General features: G+C 39.3%; 1 protein-coding gene across 1 annotated transcript in view; it reads left to right on the forward strand.

The window, feature by feature from the left end:
* Nucleotides 1-781, forward strand: part of LOC102859377 (F-box only protein 28-like) — a 49,977-nt gene extending 49,196 nt beyond the window's left edge. Inside the window, exon 6 of the mRNA XM_006898059.1 lies at nt 710-781. Coding sequence (XP_006898121.1) covers nt 710-781 — 72 coding nt within the window. The remainder of the gene's footprint in view (nt 1-709) is intronic.
* The last annotated feature ends 15,796 nt before the right edge of the window (nt 782-16,577 follow it).

Here is a 16,577-nt window from a genome sequence, read left to right on the forward strand (position 1 = left end):
GGATAAATGATGCACAGAATCTTTTTACTTTGCAATAGATTTGTACTAACCAGATTTGTCCTATCATGTTTTGAGGAGTTAAACTTTTTTCCCTGTGCTGATAATGTTTAAAGTTTGTTTCTGCATATATGCACATTACTTGTGGATCGTAAACCCAGTTTTGACAGACTAAAAAGTTTAAATACAGAAAATGTCCTGTTCACTTGAAAGAAAAAGACCTACTTTTTAAATGGACACTATCTTGTTTTAAAAGAAAAAAGTTTTTTGTTATAAGTGACCTTTGTCTGAAATGTCTGAAAAGTAGTTATTGCCTTTGGGTATTGAAGTAATGGATGATTAAAATGTACTTCCATAATATTGACTGTAGACAGGCCTCTACAGTGCTGACTATATATTTTTATAAACTGCTGGCAAATGACTTACCCAGTTGTTATATACCTGTTTTCAGTTCTCTTTAGGGGGCCATGTCCTACACTTGCATGGATAAATGCATGCATTGCCTAATCAACTCACTTAAAAAGCTCTTGCACTGGTATTGATCTTGAACCTCTCTACTTCACTTTTTAGAGCAGCTTCTTAGTTCCTTTAAGCACTTAACATCTTCCACCACAACAGCTTGCCTCTCGAGGGTAATTGTTAGTCCATTTGTCCTCCAGTTTTCTAGGGACAAAAGAGTATTGAAGCCTGTTGCTTTATCTGTTCTCTCTAGGGCTCAGATACACTGGCTGAGACAGAAACCCAAATTCCAAGGCTCTTTGTTTTGATACTAGACCTCAGATGATTAGTCCTGTTTTCACTACCATATCACTTGCTGACCAGATGTGTGGACACAACTGTGGGATGCAGTTTGGCCATTGAAGCAGAGTTCACTGAAGAAAAACTACTATGAAAAAGCATTCTCATCAGAGGGAAGCTTTTTAATGTTCATTCCAAGCTTTCCTTAACCTACAATGTTGAACAAAAGCTTTAACTTCTTTTGCACGCCTGTTGTGAGCCTGTAACTGGAGAAGCATGTCTTGCACTGTTGAGCCTTTTGAGTGGTCACATTGACTGTACACAATGGTTTTTTTCCTCAGTTGTATAGTTTTGAGACATCCACCCATCACTGTGCTAGTCTTAATGTACTAAATTATGTAGCTATTATTTGACTGTTAAATTCTCCTCAGCAACTGTTGCCTTGGGCTTCAGTTATGTGAAGTAAATTTGGGTGTAAAATAGAAAATTATCCCTTTCTGGGTAGGAATTTAACAGGTTATATACCTAAGATTTTGGTTAAGTACCTTCATTGAATAAAAGCACAAGGTTTCCATATCTTACATCCGTCCAGTATACCACAGTTTTGTCTCTTTTAGATTACTCTCACCAAATGAAACTCTTTCCTATCCATTTATTGTATTATCTTCATGTAATATTTGTCCTTAGAGTTCAGTCAGTTCTTTGTCTAACTTTAAAACTCCATTTACAATGTAGTATGTTTTAAATGAAAAACCATAAAGTAACACTCAAGTGTTCCATGGTTTGGGGGAAGGTAATTTTAAAATAAACAATTTAAACTAAAAAGAAAAAAGGATCCCCCCCAAAAAACCCTATTTTTTTCAGCCAACGTCATCTGTAAAAGGCCCTCTCTAGAAACCCTTTTCTCAGCAGGCCTCCTTTTTGTAATCATAGGATTTAGCCATATTGCTGTAAATTTGGGAGAAGCCTACTGGGATACTCATGGCCTTTAATCATCTGCTTTCCTGGTGTTGGAACATTCTTCAGATAACAAAATGCATGTTTACAAGTTTGCTGCGTTTATCCTTGTGCATCAGAGAGAGATAACCTTAGATTATTCTTTATAGTTGTTCATGAATTGCCAAGAGTTTCCCCAACTTCTTTTTAAACTATATCTAGATATCTTCATTGGACTTCCTTTATGAAAGGCTGTATTCGTGAACAACAGTGTATGGTTTTCATAATAAGCACTCACACTATTAGAAAGTATGTATTCTATTTCAGAATCCAAAGTTATACAACATATACTTGTAAACTACCTGTCTCTAAGGTTAATGAGTTATACTCATTAATACACAGATGTTCCATAGCTGTGGAAGAAGAAAATACTATGCTTGTTTCTTATAGTCTTAATTCTTAGGATGTCTAGCACAAACATAATAGGAAACTACTCCCACCATTAATCAGGACAGTTCTTTATGGTGGCCATTGAACAATGTAGTGATATTTAAGGTTCAACAAATCATTTTCATAATCTAAAATGAACTTTTTTCAGGAAAATATTAAGTTAGCCTCCCAAAAGAGAGCCATCCTACCCTGCGTTCAAATCAATAGTTTAAATGCTATATGATTTTCATGTTGTGTTGTCCTGGAGCAGCATTTCAGAAAGTGTTTCCATCGTCTTCCTTGCCTGTGTTTCTAACACTCCTACATTGTCTTGGATCATTCCACCTTACTGATTTATTCTGGTACAACACTACAGGCATGCATCCAGTGTGAAAAGGCGGAGGATATAAGACATTATGGGGATTGGTCTCAATGCTCCACCCCAGCGAGATCCTCTGCATTAACCACATGCACTTGTTTTACTTGCTTTTTCACCTATTCTGAAGAGGTTCTAGAACCTGTTGTTTCTCAGACTCCTCTCTTTAGAGCCTGGAGTTAACGGGGGAAACAAATGTATTGAGAGTGATCGTACTGTTTAAAGACCGTTGGGATGCCATCAGGTCTAAAGCCACTGGTTTTAGAAAACCGTTTTTCCTGTAAAACATGTTTTTTTGAGTACTGAACTCTACGGGGCTTGCCTTAATAATCTCTTTTATTAGTTTCAAAATGAATGCGCTATTGTTCCACTTGTTGATATGTTAAAATCTTTGTAGCCCCCAAAGTGGGTAAAACAAAGTATACGTAATGCCTAAATAAATAAGCTAAAAGGTGTCACTACAGCCGGATTTTTGAGAGAAAATGGGCATATGGAAATAGGCTATGTGTAATAAAAAGACAATGGCACCTGAAGATTGCACTATTTTATGCTTTATTTTATATGCCATTTCATAGCCTGCACTTTAATCTCCAAAGAAACAATGTCTGATGTCCCAATTGTTCCACATTAAGAAATCTTTTCCTAAGACAGGGCACTTAATTCTATTTTATGATACTAAATTAGTTTCTTGGAGATGGATTCTCTTTGAGTTCTCTATTTCCTTAGCCATAATATTTTCTAGGATCTGGGAACTCCTTATCTAATTTTATTTCCAACAATATATAGAATCTTAATTTAATGTACTATAACACATGCTTGGTGATCAGCACATTCTTCTATCCTGCTGTATCAGGAGTACCCATTTTTTTATATTTACCAAACCCTCAAAAAATAACATACGCTGTCAGTAAGATTTGAAGCCAGGAATGACACTGACAAAAATCATGCAGTCTCTTAGAAACTGCCAATTCAGATAGGATTTTCAATTAATCCTTTTTAGTACACAAAAAGATTAGCAAGGTAAAAATACAGACTTCCACATAGCTTTTCTGTGGCAAAACAGCACACTAATGCAACTCTAGAAAATGAAACTGGCAACTAATTGCTGAATACCATCATTTTTCACTTTTAATAGCAATATTGGTGATAAAGGTTAAGTGATGTTAGCATTTTCCAACTTCTTAACAATCTCTGTTAAGTTTCTGGAGTTCAGATTAAATCCACACTTTCCTAGTTGTGTTTGAGGAGCACCATGAGATGTAGCAGCATATTGATCCTTTATTTAGGTCTATTGGCAAAGTATACTAATCCATATTCAAAGCGATATGAAAGGTCAGAAGTGTTTAAAATTCCTCTATGTGGTACGATGTCTGTTACCTATGCTCATGAGCAACAATAAATTTCTAGTTTACCTTTTGGAACTTTAATTGTTTATAACCTAATTCAATTATTGGAAAGTAAAACACACCTCCCAGTTACACAACAGGGTACATGAATAAATGTGTTGTTACCAGTGCTACTTGTTTTCTTTGTATTTCGTACAAAAGAATGTGGAGCTGGGCTACATAGCCTGAAGAGCCACCTCTTGAAGTACTGAACACTATGGGTGTTTCATAAGTGTGCTAGTTTTGACAGGCATCTTACAGAGGAGATACTACTCTATGTGGGGAAATTGACCATCATTTGAACAGCATGTCTGTTGTTACACAAGAATGCAGCCACCTGGAATTTGAACCCATACTTCTGAAGATTCTGTAAATCAAGGTCACTTTGCTACCTTCTGAAAGAGTTAGGGCCTGGGTTAGACTCTAAATTGCCTTCATTCTAAGGTGAGTTACACGTGGATGCTCTTTCCATGTATCTCCTACAAGTTGTGGTTAGATATTATCAAGTCGGAACCAATTCACAGCTCACCCTTCAGAGGATTTTCAGAGGCAGTAAATTGCATGGGAGGAAATTACCCACTCCCTTCTGCAGAGCAGCCACACGCCTTCGGGTTAGCAGTGTGACTCCTGACTACTAGGACACCAGAGCTCCTTTCTTTTAAGAGTTGTGAGGTTTCTCGAGTGCATTATGGCACATACTGGCCCCTGTTAAACAACTGGCCTGAACTCAGTCCTGTCCTGTGCCATTCGCCTAATCTCTTAACACACTCGAGCCCCTTGCTGCAGTCACTGTCAATCCATCTAGGTCTTTGTCTCCATCACTGACCCTCCCCCTTTCCAAGCATGATGTCCCTTTCCAAAGTATAGCCTCTTCTCTAACATGTCCAAAGTATGTGAGATGAAATTTCACCGTCCTTTCCTCCAAGAAACACTCTGGCTGCACTTTCTCCAGCACCACAACTCAAAGGCATCAGTGATTCTTTTGTCATTCTTATTTGTTGTCCAGCTCTCAGATGCATAACAAATGACTGAAAGAACCATGGCCTGAGTCAATGTGCACGTTAAGTCTTCAAACTAACATTGTTCTTGAGTATTTTGGAGAGGGCCCTAATAGCTGACTTGCCCAGTGTCTCATGGTTGCTCATACCAAGGATGTTGCTTATGGATCCAAGAAGGAAGAAATTGTTCAGACAATTTCAATCTTTTCTCCATGATGATTTTGCTAGTGGTGAGGATTTTTGTCTTCCTGATGTGATGTAATTCGTACTGAAGGCTTTGGTCTTCTGCTAGTAGTCAATGCCAAAACCACTAATACAAAGAGGCATGAACAACTGAAGAGCAGAGGAAAGCTGGACTTGAAAGTTTTCATCCTAAAGTTTTTTTATGGTGTATTTATCCTTACAGCAGCTCATTGCCATTGAGTTAGGACTGACCCATAATTTTCAGTCTATAAATGGCTCAGAAGATTGCTCATCTTTCAGAACAGGTAGTGGAGTCAAACCACCAGCCAGCCTTTGGATTGGCAGCACAATCCCTTAACCACTAGGCCATCAGAGCTCCCTATCAAGAAAATAAAAATCTAAACATCAAGAAAGCAAAAATTCCTTACCACTCCACTAATTGGCAACATCATGAAAGATGGAGATAGGACTGAAGAGTCAGTGATTTCATCTTAGATTCACAATCAGCACCCTTGGTACCAACTATCAGATCAGGGATTGTACTGCTTTGAGCAAGTCCACTTTCGGGGCCCTCTCTAAAATATCGAGCAGTTATGTCAGTTTAAAATGTGCCTGATTTGGGCGATTCTTTTCAATCATTTGTTGTGAATCTGAGAGCGGGACAATAAGATGACAGAAGATGAATTCATTAATGCCTTTGAGCTGTGGTGTTGGAGAAGAGGACTGAACATCCCATTAAAGATTAAAAGTGTGCCTGACTTAGGCCATGTTCTTTTCAGTCAGTTGCTCTGCATGTGAGAGCGGAACAAAGAACGCCAGAAGATGAATTCACTAATGCCTTTGAGCTGTGGTGGTGGTGAAGAGGCCTGAACATCTCATGGACTGTTCCCAAAAGAACAAATAGCTATGTCTTGGGAAAGGTGCAACCAGAGTACTCAGAAGCAAGGATGGCAGAGTAAGAGCCTCATCGAGGTGAATTGACACTGATGGCAGCAGTGGAATTAATGTGGGTCAGAGATTGTGAGGGTGAATTCAGGCCTGTTCACAGGATCACTGTATTACTTGACTCGGCACCTAATAACATTTGTCCTAGATAGGTCAAAACATTTGCAAGATGTCCAGAACCTGTAATCGTAACCCATTCATTGTTGTTAGATCCCCTTGAGTCTAGTACAACTCAGCAACCTATGAACAACAGATCTGAACTCTTGTCCTGTCCTTTGCCAGCCTCACACTTCCTGACACTCAAGGCCCATTGCTGCAGTCACTGTGTCAATCCTCTTGGGGTCTTCCTCTTTTTTGCTGTCCCTCCACCTCTCCAAGCATGATGCCCCTCTCCAATAAGTACCCTCTCCTAGCAACATGCCCAAAGTATGTGAGAAGAAGTTTTACTATCTTTACCTGCAAGGAGCACTCTGGTTGCACTTTGGCCAAGTCATATCTGAGTTCTTTTGGCAGTCCATGGGATAGTCAGTACTTTTCTGCAACACCACAGCTCAAAGAGATTGATGATTCTTCTGTCATCCTAATTCTTTGTCCAGCTCTCAGATGCATAACAAATGGCTGAAAAGACCATGGCCAAAATAAGGAACACCTTAGTCCTCAAACATCATTGCTCCTCAGTAATTTAGAGAGGTCTCTCACTGCAGACTCCTAGTGCAATATGTCTCCTGATCTGACTGCTGATACCAAATGGATCCAAGTAAGATAAAGTCATTGAATTTCACTCTTTTCTCCATCTATTGTAACGTGGCCTGTAGATCTAGTGGTGAGAAGTTTTGTTTTCTTGACACTGAGATGCAATCCTTATTGAAAGCTGTAGTCTTTGATCCTCTGCAGCCAACTCAACTCCTCACTTTCAGCAAGCAAGATTTTGTCATCTGCTTAACGCAGGTTATTCTTGAGTCTCCTGATTTGATGCCACATTCATTCGTCTTCATACAGTCCAGCTCCATGAATAACTTGCCCAGCGTGCAGATTGGATAGGGAGAAAAAGATACAATCCTGATGCATCCTTAAATTTATTAATTTTTAACCATGTACTAGATAGAGGTTTCACATGAGCACAATTATGTGTGCTGGGACTCCCATTCTTTTCAGTGTTAGCCGTAAGTTGTTATGATCCACACAGTCAAATGCCTTTACATAGTCAATAAAGCATAACTAGATATTCTTCTGGTAGTCTCTACTTTCAGCCAGGATCCATCTGACATCAGCAATGATATCCCTGATGTCATGGCCTCTTCTAAATGAAGCTTGAATGAAGTTCTCTGCAAGAGACTAACCCATTCAAGAATGAATTATTTTCTGCTTTGAATTTTTTTGTTGAAGCCAGATGTTTTCAGTAATAGAAAGCATTTTTAATAGAATTGGAAAAAATTATTGGGATATTAAGGATTTTGACAAAATTATGTGCAACACATTTCCTGAGTCTGGTGTGATTGGTGGGATGAGGCCTGTTTCTTCAGATGCGTGCAGTTATACAGGTCTCCACCAGATGGCAGTATGCACTAAAGATGGGATATTAGTTTCCCACTAACCCCCAGAAGTGAACCATTAAAGTGGTACCTGTATGTCCCTTGGATCACAAGAATGCTAAGAAGGAGGGACTCCCATGGTGGATGTGATCTGAGGTCATCTGCATAGCACCTTTCATGCCATTGGATTTGACCACAAGTTAATTTTGCCCTGTCAGAGAAGAATATAAATTCTCCAAAATTACTTTTAATCTCAAGGTTAAATACTTGGGTTTCAAGGTCATAAACATGTTAGTGAATGTAACCTCTTTTTTAGAAGTTATAATCAATTATGAACTGCTCAAAACAGTTATCTGAAGAAGAGCCAACTTGACTGATGCTTTACACAAACCTACAAACACACACACACAAGGGAGCTTTGGTGGTTTTAGTCCACCACCAGCTCTGTAAGATAGAGGTGGGCAATCTCCCATGCAATGTGTTTCTTTATAGCAATATGCAAAACATGCATCCATTCACAATTTCAGCACAAATGGTTCCTAGACATTGGTTACATATTTGACATTGAACTATCTCACACTACTTGATAATGTCATTCCTCTGTGCTTTAACTTGTCAGTTTAAGTTTAGATTGTAGTCAGGTGCCATCAAGTTGCATGTGACTCCTATCTGTCCTATGAACAGATCTGAACTCGGTTCTATCCTATGCAATCATCATCTCTGCTGATAGAGATCCTTGCCTCTAAGAAGCACTTTGGCTGCACTTTCTCCAAGACAAGTGTGTTGTTTCGGTAATCTATAGAATATTCAGCACTCTTCTCCAACACCACAGTTCAAAGGCATCATGATTCTTCTGTCATTCTTGTTCATTATTTTCCAGCTCTCAGGTGCATAGCACGTAATTGAAAAAAACATGGCCTAGATCAGTTTGCACCTTAGTCTTTAAATGGACAATATTGCTCTTCAGATCATTCTTTCTAAGACAGTGCTTTATAAGAATTCTCAAGGGTTTCTGGTTCTTTCTGAGGCTGAGAGAGGGATTTGTTTTTCCATTTCCCATTCCCAGTGTGATGCCGGCTGTGATGTATGTGGAGCAGGATGGAAGTGGTCTGCCAAGGTTGTGTAAAGCTAGAAGAATCTAGAAGAGGAAATAGTTGCTTGTTATTTTCAAACTTTGCTTGCTACCCAAGTCTCCTCCCCAACATATCCTAAAAAGATAGACAAGCTTCAGTTTCAAGAAAGGATGGCTTTTAAGCGTTGTGAAGATTTTAAAACTGCTGCTATCAGTAAAGGTGGAGAATTTGTAAAAGAGTTCAATAGATTGAAAACTTGTGCCGATTTCCTGAGTTGTCCTGTGCCAGCATCATGCAGGCCAGAAGTGGGTTTCTGTATGCTTGGGGCAGGAGACGCAGTGTCACACAGGACTAGAGAACACTTGGCAGCTGGAAGACTCGGAAATGTTTCCCCAAATTACAAGCTTATCAGTCGCTTTTATTTTGGAAATAATGTTACCCAAGGTGCAAATCCTCATATCCAAAAGGGTCAACACCAACTTGAAAACTCTCTAGGAAACAAATTTTGTTTTAGACAGACCTTCGAGATGCATACAGTCTTTTGATAACGGGAAAGCTGTAGATCTATCAGACACCATACACCGTCAATCACTCATTATTGCTGAGTCAAACTGACAGTTGATCCTCTAGCACATTTTCAGAAGACGTAAGTTGCATGCCGGGGTGTGTGTGATGGAAAGTGATGGAAGAGATTGCCCATTTTTCTCCCTCAGAGTCACTTGTGGATTCAGACCACCAGAGATGCACTGTCTTTGGTTTAGCAGCACTGTTCTGTGGACCACACCATCAGTGCTACTTCCATATACCATGTTATGTGCTGTGGTCGGACCGACCCATAGCTGACCCACCAGCAGGTTTTCATAGGCAGTTGATCACATGAGAGGAGATTGTCTATCTTTCTCTCGTGGAGTAGCTGGTGGACTTGAACCGCCTGCCTTTGGCATTGCAGTGCAATTCCTTAATCTAACGCTGTTGTTGTTGAGTGCCGTTGGGTCAGGACTGACTCATAGCTGACCCTCCAGCAGGTTTTCAGAGGCAGTTAATCAAACAGGAGATTGCCAATCCTTCTGCAAAGCAGCTGGTGGATTTGCAACATGTGCCTCTGGGATTGCGACACAGTTTCTTACCACTAGGCCACAAGAATTCTATTATAGGCATAGTATGTTCTTATTACTCTGAATGTGTGATGTGAACAGATTTTATGTAATCATCACTAAATGCCATTAACTTTTGCTGCCTAAATAGAACACAGAATGGAAATGAAAATGTTATCCTTGGCAATCTACAATTTAAATTTCTTGAGTTTTTAGGAAATTAAGTTATTTATCTTCTTTTTTTTAAAAAGAAAACCTCATTCAATTTAAACTTTATATGCTAAGAAGGATCATATTATATATGATCACAACTTACATTGCTAGTTCACTGACTTAATTGTAAGTAGACTGAAGGTTCAGATTGGCTCAGCAAATGGAGTGTTCTGTGTAAATGTAGGAAATAGATTGACCCTCTCCAATCATACAATTTGTTTTGTGTAGAAAGGAATTCATTGTTCCACACCAACATGAAGATTGCTTTTAGATTTATGTTTTACGGCTGTGCTCATCTTGCATTTTCAATATTTTTGTGTAAATGATTTGAAAATTATTATTTTGCCATAAAAAATACTTTCTTGCTAATAAAAAGCTATCTATCTTACATGTACTGACATGGACATTTCAATGGCAAAGACACATTATGTGTAAAATGCAAGTGGCAAAACATTATGTCTAGAATGCTAAGTTAGAGTTTTTATATGTGTAGGACAAAAAGGGTTGTGTCATCTGCATAACACAGGCTGTTGATAGATCTTCCACCAATCCTGATGCCACATTTCTTCTCAGAGCCCAACCTCCCAGATAATCTGTTCTGCATACAGGTTGAAAAGGTATGGAGACAGGACTCATCCCTGGCGTACGCCCTTCCCAATTTTGAACCATGCAGTGTTTCCTTGCTCTGTTCTGACAACTGCCTCTTGATTCAAGTATAAGTTTCACATTAGCACAATCAAGTGTTCTGGGATTCCCATTCTTCTCAGAGTCAGCCACAGTTTTTTATAGTCCACACAGTCAAATGCCTTTGCATAATCAATGAAGCACAGACATTCCTCTGGTATTCCCTGCTTTCAGCTAAGATCCATCTAACCTCAGCTACAATATCCCTAGTACCACGACCCCTTCTAAAACCAGCCTGGACTTCTGGCAGTTCTCTGCTGATGTGCTGCTCCAGTCGTTTTTTTAATGCGGCATCAGGATTGGTGGAAGATCTATCAACAATCTGTGTTATGCAGATGACACAAACCTGCTTGCTGAAACTGAGGAGGACCTGAAGCGCTTGCTGCAGAGGGTCAGGGACTGCAGCCTTCAATATGGATTGAGGCTCAATATCAAGAAGACAAAGATTCTCACCACTGGACCAATTGGCAACATCAGGATGGATGGTGAAGAGATTGAGATTGTTCACAGCTTTAGACTGCTTGGCTCCACAATCAACACTCTTGGCACCAGCAGCCAGGAAATTAAAAGACGTATTGTGATGGGAAAGTCTGCTGTTAGGGACCTCTCTAAAGTACTGAAAAGCAATGGTGTGTCTCTGGAAATAAAGGTGCGCCTGGTACAGGCCATGATCTTTGTAATCACTTGTTATGCGTCAGAGAGCTCGACAATGACCAGGATGGATAGAAGGAGAATTGATGCTTTTGAGCTTTGGTGTTGGAGAAGAGTTTTGAGGGTACCATAGACTGCTAGGAAAACAAACAGATTAATCTTGGAGAGGATTAAACCAGGCTGCTCCTTGGAGGCAAGGATTCTGAGACTTCGTCTGACATACTTTGGTCATGTTGCAAGGAGAGACCGGTCCTTGGAGAAGGACATCATGCTTGGGAGGATGGAAGGCAGGCGCAGGAGGGGAAGGCCCTTTGGGATTCGGTGACTGGGGCAATTGGAATGAGTGTGTCAGGGACAGTGAGATTGGCACAGGACAGAGCAGAGTTTAGAGCTGTTGTACATAGGGTTGCTATGAGTCACAAGCGACTTGATGGCACATAACAACAACAACAGGACAAAAAGTTTGGAAAGATAGACCCCAAACTGTTAAATGTTATTTCTCCTGAGGAGCTTGCCAAATCAACCTCATTGCCATGGAGTTGAAACTGATTTCTAGCTGATCCCATTGGGTCCCCAAGGCTGTAAATCCACAAAAAGAACTTGCTCAGCTTTGCCCTACAGACCCATCGGTGGACATGGACCTCCAGAGAGGTGTGGCCTTTGGGTTAATAGCACAACTCCCCACAGACTTGACCACTAAAGAAATAAGTATGTATTAATTTTGTAAGACAAATTTTTAGAAAATATTTTACTGATTTAAGTACATCTTTTTATGTGCCATCGAGTTGTTCACTTATAGAACAACAGATCAGAAATATGCCTACTCTGCCCATTTCCCAAGATCTCTGACAATGCTACATCTGTTATTAAAACTGCTGTGTTAATCCATTTTATTGATGGTCTTCCTCTCTTTCCATAACCCTCTACCTTTTTTCTCCTGACAACATGCTCAAAATATGTGTGATCTGAAGTTTCATCATCCTTTCCTCTAAGGAACACCCTGGTTTCACTTTCCAAGACACACTTGTTCTTTCAGCAAACAATGAGATATTTGATACTCTTCACCACCACCACAGTTCAAAGACATCAATTCTTGGTCATCTTTATTTACTGTCCGACTTTCAGATGCAATGGAAGTAATTGAAAAGACCGGAGCTTGGAGCAAGCATACCTTAGTCTTTAATAATAATTTTCCTTAGCACTTTGGAGACGTCTTTGGCAGCATTTTTTTCCTCCAGTGCAACACAACTTTTGATTTCTCCTCTATTGACCCAATAAGTACTGATTGTAGATTCAAGTAAAATGAAATAATTGAAAACTTAAGCCTTTTCTGTATATGGCATGATGTTGCCTGTTGGTCCAGAGGAGATGTGTGTTTCTTGATGTTGACATGTAATCCATGTTGAAGGCTGTAGTCTTTGATCTTCTGCAGCAAGTGTTTCAAGTTTTCTTCACTTTCTGCAAGCAAGGTCACGTTACCTCCATAACCTAGGCTGTTAATGAGGTTCCTCGAATTCTGCTGTCACATCCTCCTTCATTAAGTGCATGCTCTCTAGTGATTTGCTCAGCATACAGGTTGAGTAGGCATTGAGAAAGGATACAACCCTGATGCACACCTTTCTTGATTTTAAACAATGCACTCTTCTCCTGTCCTGTTTAGATAACTGCTTCTTGGCCTAGGTATTTTGTATGTGCACAATTAAGTGTTCTGGGATTCCCATTCCTTCTCAGTGTTAGCCTTAAATTGTTATGATCACACAGTCAAATGCCTTTGCATAGTCAATAAAACACAAATAAACATCTTTGTGGTAGTCTCTACTTCCATTCAAGATCCATCTAACATCAGCAATGATGTCCATTCCACAGCCTCTTTTGAATCCAGTTTGAATTTCTGGAAGTTCCCTATCGATGCATTTACTGTTCAAGCCATTTAAAAATAATCTTTGGTAAGATTTTTCTTGCATGTAACCAATGATATTGTTTGATAATTTCCACATTTTGTTGGATCTCCTTACTGGAATGGAAACAAACAAGGATTTCTTCCAGTCAAGTGGTCAGGTAGCTAGCTAGCTCCATGTTTCTTGGCATGAGTTACAGAACACATCCAGAAAGGCATCGATTTGTGGGAACATGTCAAGTGGTGTTTCATCAATTCCTAAGGCCTTTAGGCATGTTCAAACACCTGAGAAACTACTAGTTTTTCAGCTTTAATTTTTCTAATTCTACAAGGCAATTAACTTGATGCCAATTTGACATTTAAATATGTTTCTATTTCTCCTGTTTTGTGGATGGAAAAAATAAGTGGTAGTTTTATTACAGATAGACAATGTTCTCCACTTCTTTCAAAATAAATATTTCTGATTGTATAATGTGTCTCAAATCCTTTACTTGATGAATAAGGATTCATTAGTAATCTTTGCTAGCTTAAGCCTACCTGCACCACTTAGGAGCTACACTGCTAACTCAAATGTGGCACCTCTCCGGAACTTCAGACCCACCTGTGACTCAATGGCAATGAGGTTTTTCTAGTATCTTAAAGTTTTGTGTGAATTTTTTACCAGTAAGATGATTGTTAAGATGTATATAGAGAAAATATCCTTACCTACAGAAAGTTGTTTTCTTGGCTAGTATTAGTAGTAAATACTTTTTTTTATTTTAATGAAAGTTTACAGACTTAGGGTTTCCAGTCATTCACTGTTGCACTTTTCTCCCTGCCCACCATTCACTCTTCTCCTATAAAAGTAAAACTCATTGTTATGCAATCCCTCCCCCTAAGGCCACGCCACTATGCAGCCTTCATTCTGGACTCCTGTCATGACAATAATACCCAATCATATATCCTTTTAAACAGTTCTCTCCCTCATCTGTTTCAATACAGTATACATCATTCCTACCCTCCTTCTCTGTCTTCCTCTCAACCCTGATGTCAGACCTGTTTTACAACAGTGGCACTATGCAATATTTGTCCTTTTGTGACTGAGATATTTCACTCAGCATAATATCCTCCATGGTCATCCATTTTGTATAATATTTTATGAGTTCCTTGTTTTTCAATGCTGCATAGTATTCCATTGTGTGAATATACCACAGCTTCTCTATCCATTCATTTGCTGATGGGCACTTGGGTTGTTTCAAGCTCTTTGCTATTGCAAACAAAGCCACGATAAACATGGGTCTGCATATATCTGCTTGGATGTCAGTTATGGTATCTTTGGGGTATATTCCCAGTAGTGGAATTGCTGACTCAAATGGTATTTCTATTTGCAACTTTTTGAGAAAGCGCTGTACAGCCTTCCATAGTGCTTGCACTATTTTACACTCCCACCAAGAGTGAATAAAGGTTCCAATTTCTCTACAACCTCGGCAGCATTTGATGTTTGCTATTCTGTTAAATTTTGCTATTCTTACTGGGGTGATATAGTTGTTTTGACTAGTAAATACTTTGGAAGTAAGCATACTTCCAAGATCCTTGAAACCTCTGGTCAATTATAAACTACCAACAGGAAAGAAATCCTTATTTAAGTATTAAAGATTTAAAAGAGCACATTTTACTTAAGAACTCATGAGGGTCAGAATGGAAGTTTTTAACTGCTTCATAGACCAGCCAGGATTTTATATTGCAGGAAAATATTTTAAGAATCAGCAAGAAAATTGCTTTCCACCCCTGTAATCTGGTAGCCAGAGTAGATTAAAGCTTATTTTTCTCTGATAAAACTTATTCTACAAAGTTCTATTCTTTAAAATTATTTTTTAAAAGCATGTTCAACGTATGCATTCTTTATTAGTTGGGCTAAATTTTTTTAACAATGGCTTCGTAGGATAATTGTAGTCCAAGATTTAAAAGTTACTTCCAGGTGTTAAATTTGGGAGTCTCAAATTTCTAAATTTCTTCCAGTCTCACTAGATCCAGTAAATCTGGGTTCCATTTGAATTTGAAATTTTGTTTCATGCATGTCCTCTTGATCAAGACCCATCTGTTGAATGTCTGACCTTTTTTATGCCTTTTTACCCAGTTTGTCCACAATTGATGTTACTAGATCACAAACATCTTTCTAATGAAAGGTGAAGCTGACAGCAGTATTACCAGTCGCCGTCCCTCTATCGCTATATTTTATAGTCAACTATCATACAGGGAGCTTTGGTGGTTTAGTGGTAAAGAATTGTGCTGCCAATGCAAAATGTAAGTGGTTCAAATCCACCAGCTGCCCTGCAGGAGAAAGATGAGTAGTCAAGTCCCATGTAATTTACTGTGTCTGAAAACCTACTGGAGGGTCAGCTATGGGTTGATTCTTACTCTGCAGCACATAACAATAATCATATATGCCTAGAAAATAAATGTTGTTTTATGTGCCAGCCTCCAGCAGTTAGGGGGAAGTCACAGTACTCTCCCTCCCAGTGTTGTCATATATATTCACACTGTTAGAAAACCCAGAGTTTTCTATTTGGCAGAAAATAAATGGAACAAGATATTTCCCATTTCCACATTCTCCAAGTGTACAACTGAGTGATATGATTTTATTGTAGTCTACCATGATCATTCTCCATTTCCCACCTTCACAGAAGCTCGGTGGTGGTCCCCCTTTCTCCTTCTCCCTGCTGCCCCTAAAGCCAAACCAAAGTTCCTAACACCTAGTTAATTCCAGCTCATGGTGACCTTCCAGTCTGGCTGCAAATTTACATGGGAGGAATCTGCTGCCCTGTTGTTATGTGCCTTTGATACAGAACTGACTCCTAACTGACCTTGTCGTGGGTTATCAGAGGCTGTAATTCACATGGGAGGAGACTGTCAATCTTTCTCCTGCAGAGCAGCTGGTAGATTCAAACTGTGGTCTTCTGGGTTAGAAGTGCAACTCTTTTTTTTTAATTTTTTTTTTATTATTTTCTCTGTGCGTGTACCGTCAAATTGGATCTGACTGGTACAGGAGGAGATGGCCCCTCCTTCTCCGGCAAAGCATCTGGTGGATTCGAACCACAGATCTCTGGGATTGCAGTGCAGCTTCTTGCCACTAGGAGAAGTGCAATTCTTTACCATTGAGCACCACAATTCAAAGGCTTCAGTTCTTCTTCTGTCATCCTTAGTCTTCGTCCATCTCCCAGATTCATAACAAGCAATTGAGAAGAGTTCCCTACAGCCCCTAGTAAGTAACTGCTAATCAACTTTAGTGTTCCATATCTGCTGGTGATAATCATTTCATGGAAGTGGGATCATACAACATTGGCACTTTTGCCTCTGGCTTCTTCAACTTAATGTTTCATTTTTCACTCTTGTAGCATTTATCAAAATTTCATATCTCTTTATGATGAATCCTTTATGAATATGCTACATTTTAGTGTGCTGCTCCT

Source organism: Elephantulus edwardii, unplaced genomic scaffold (assembly GCF_000299155.1).
Source record: "Elephantulus edwardii isolate Elephantulus edwardi_28Jun2011 unplaced genomic scaffold, EleEdw1.0 scaffold00218, whole genome shotgun sequence".
In the NCBI taxonomy this organism is placed as follows: Eukaryota; Metazoa; Chordata; class Mammalia; order Macroscelidea; family Macroscelididae; genus Elephantulus; species Elephantulus edwardii.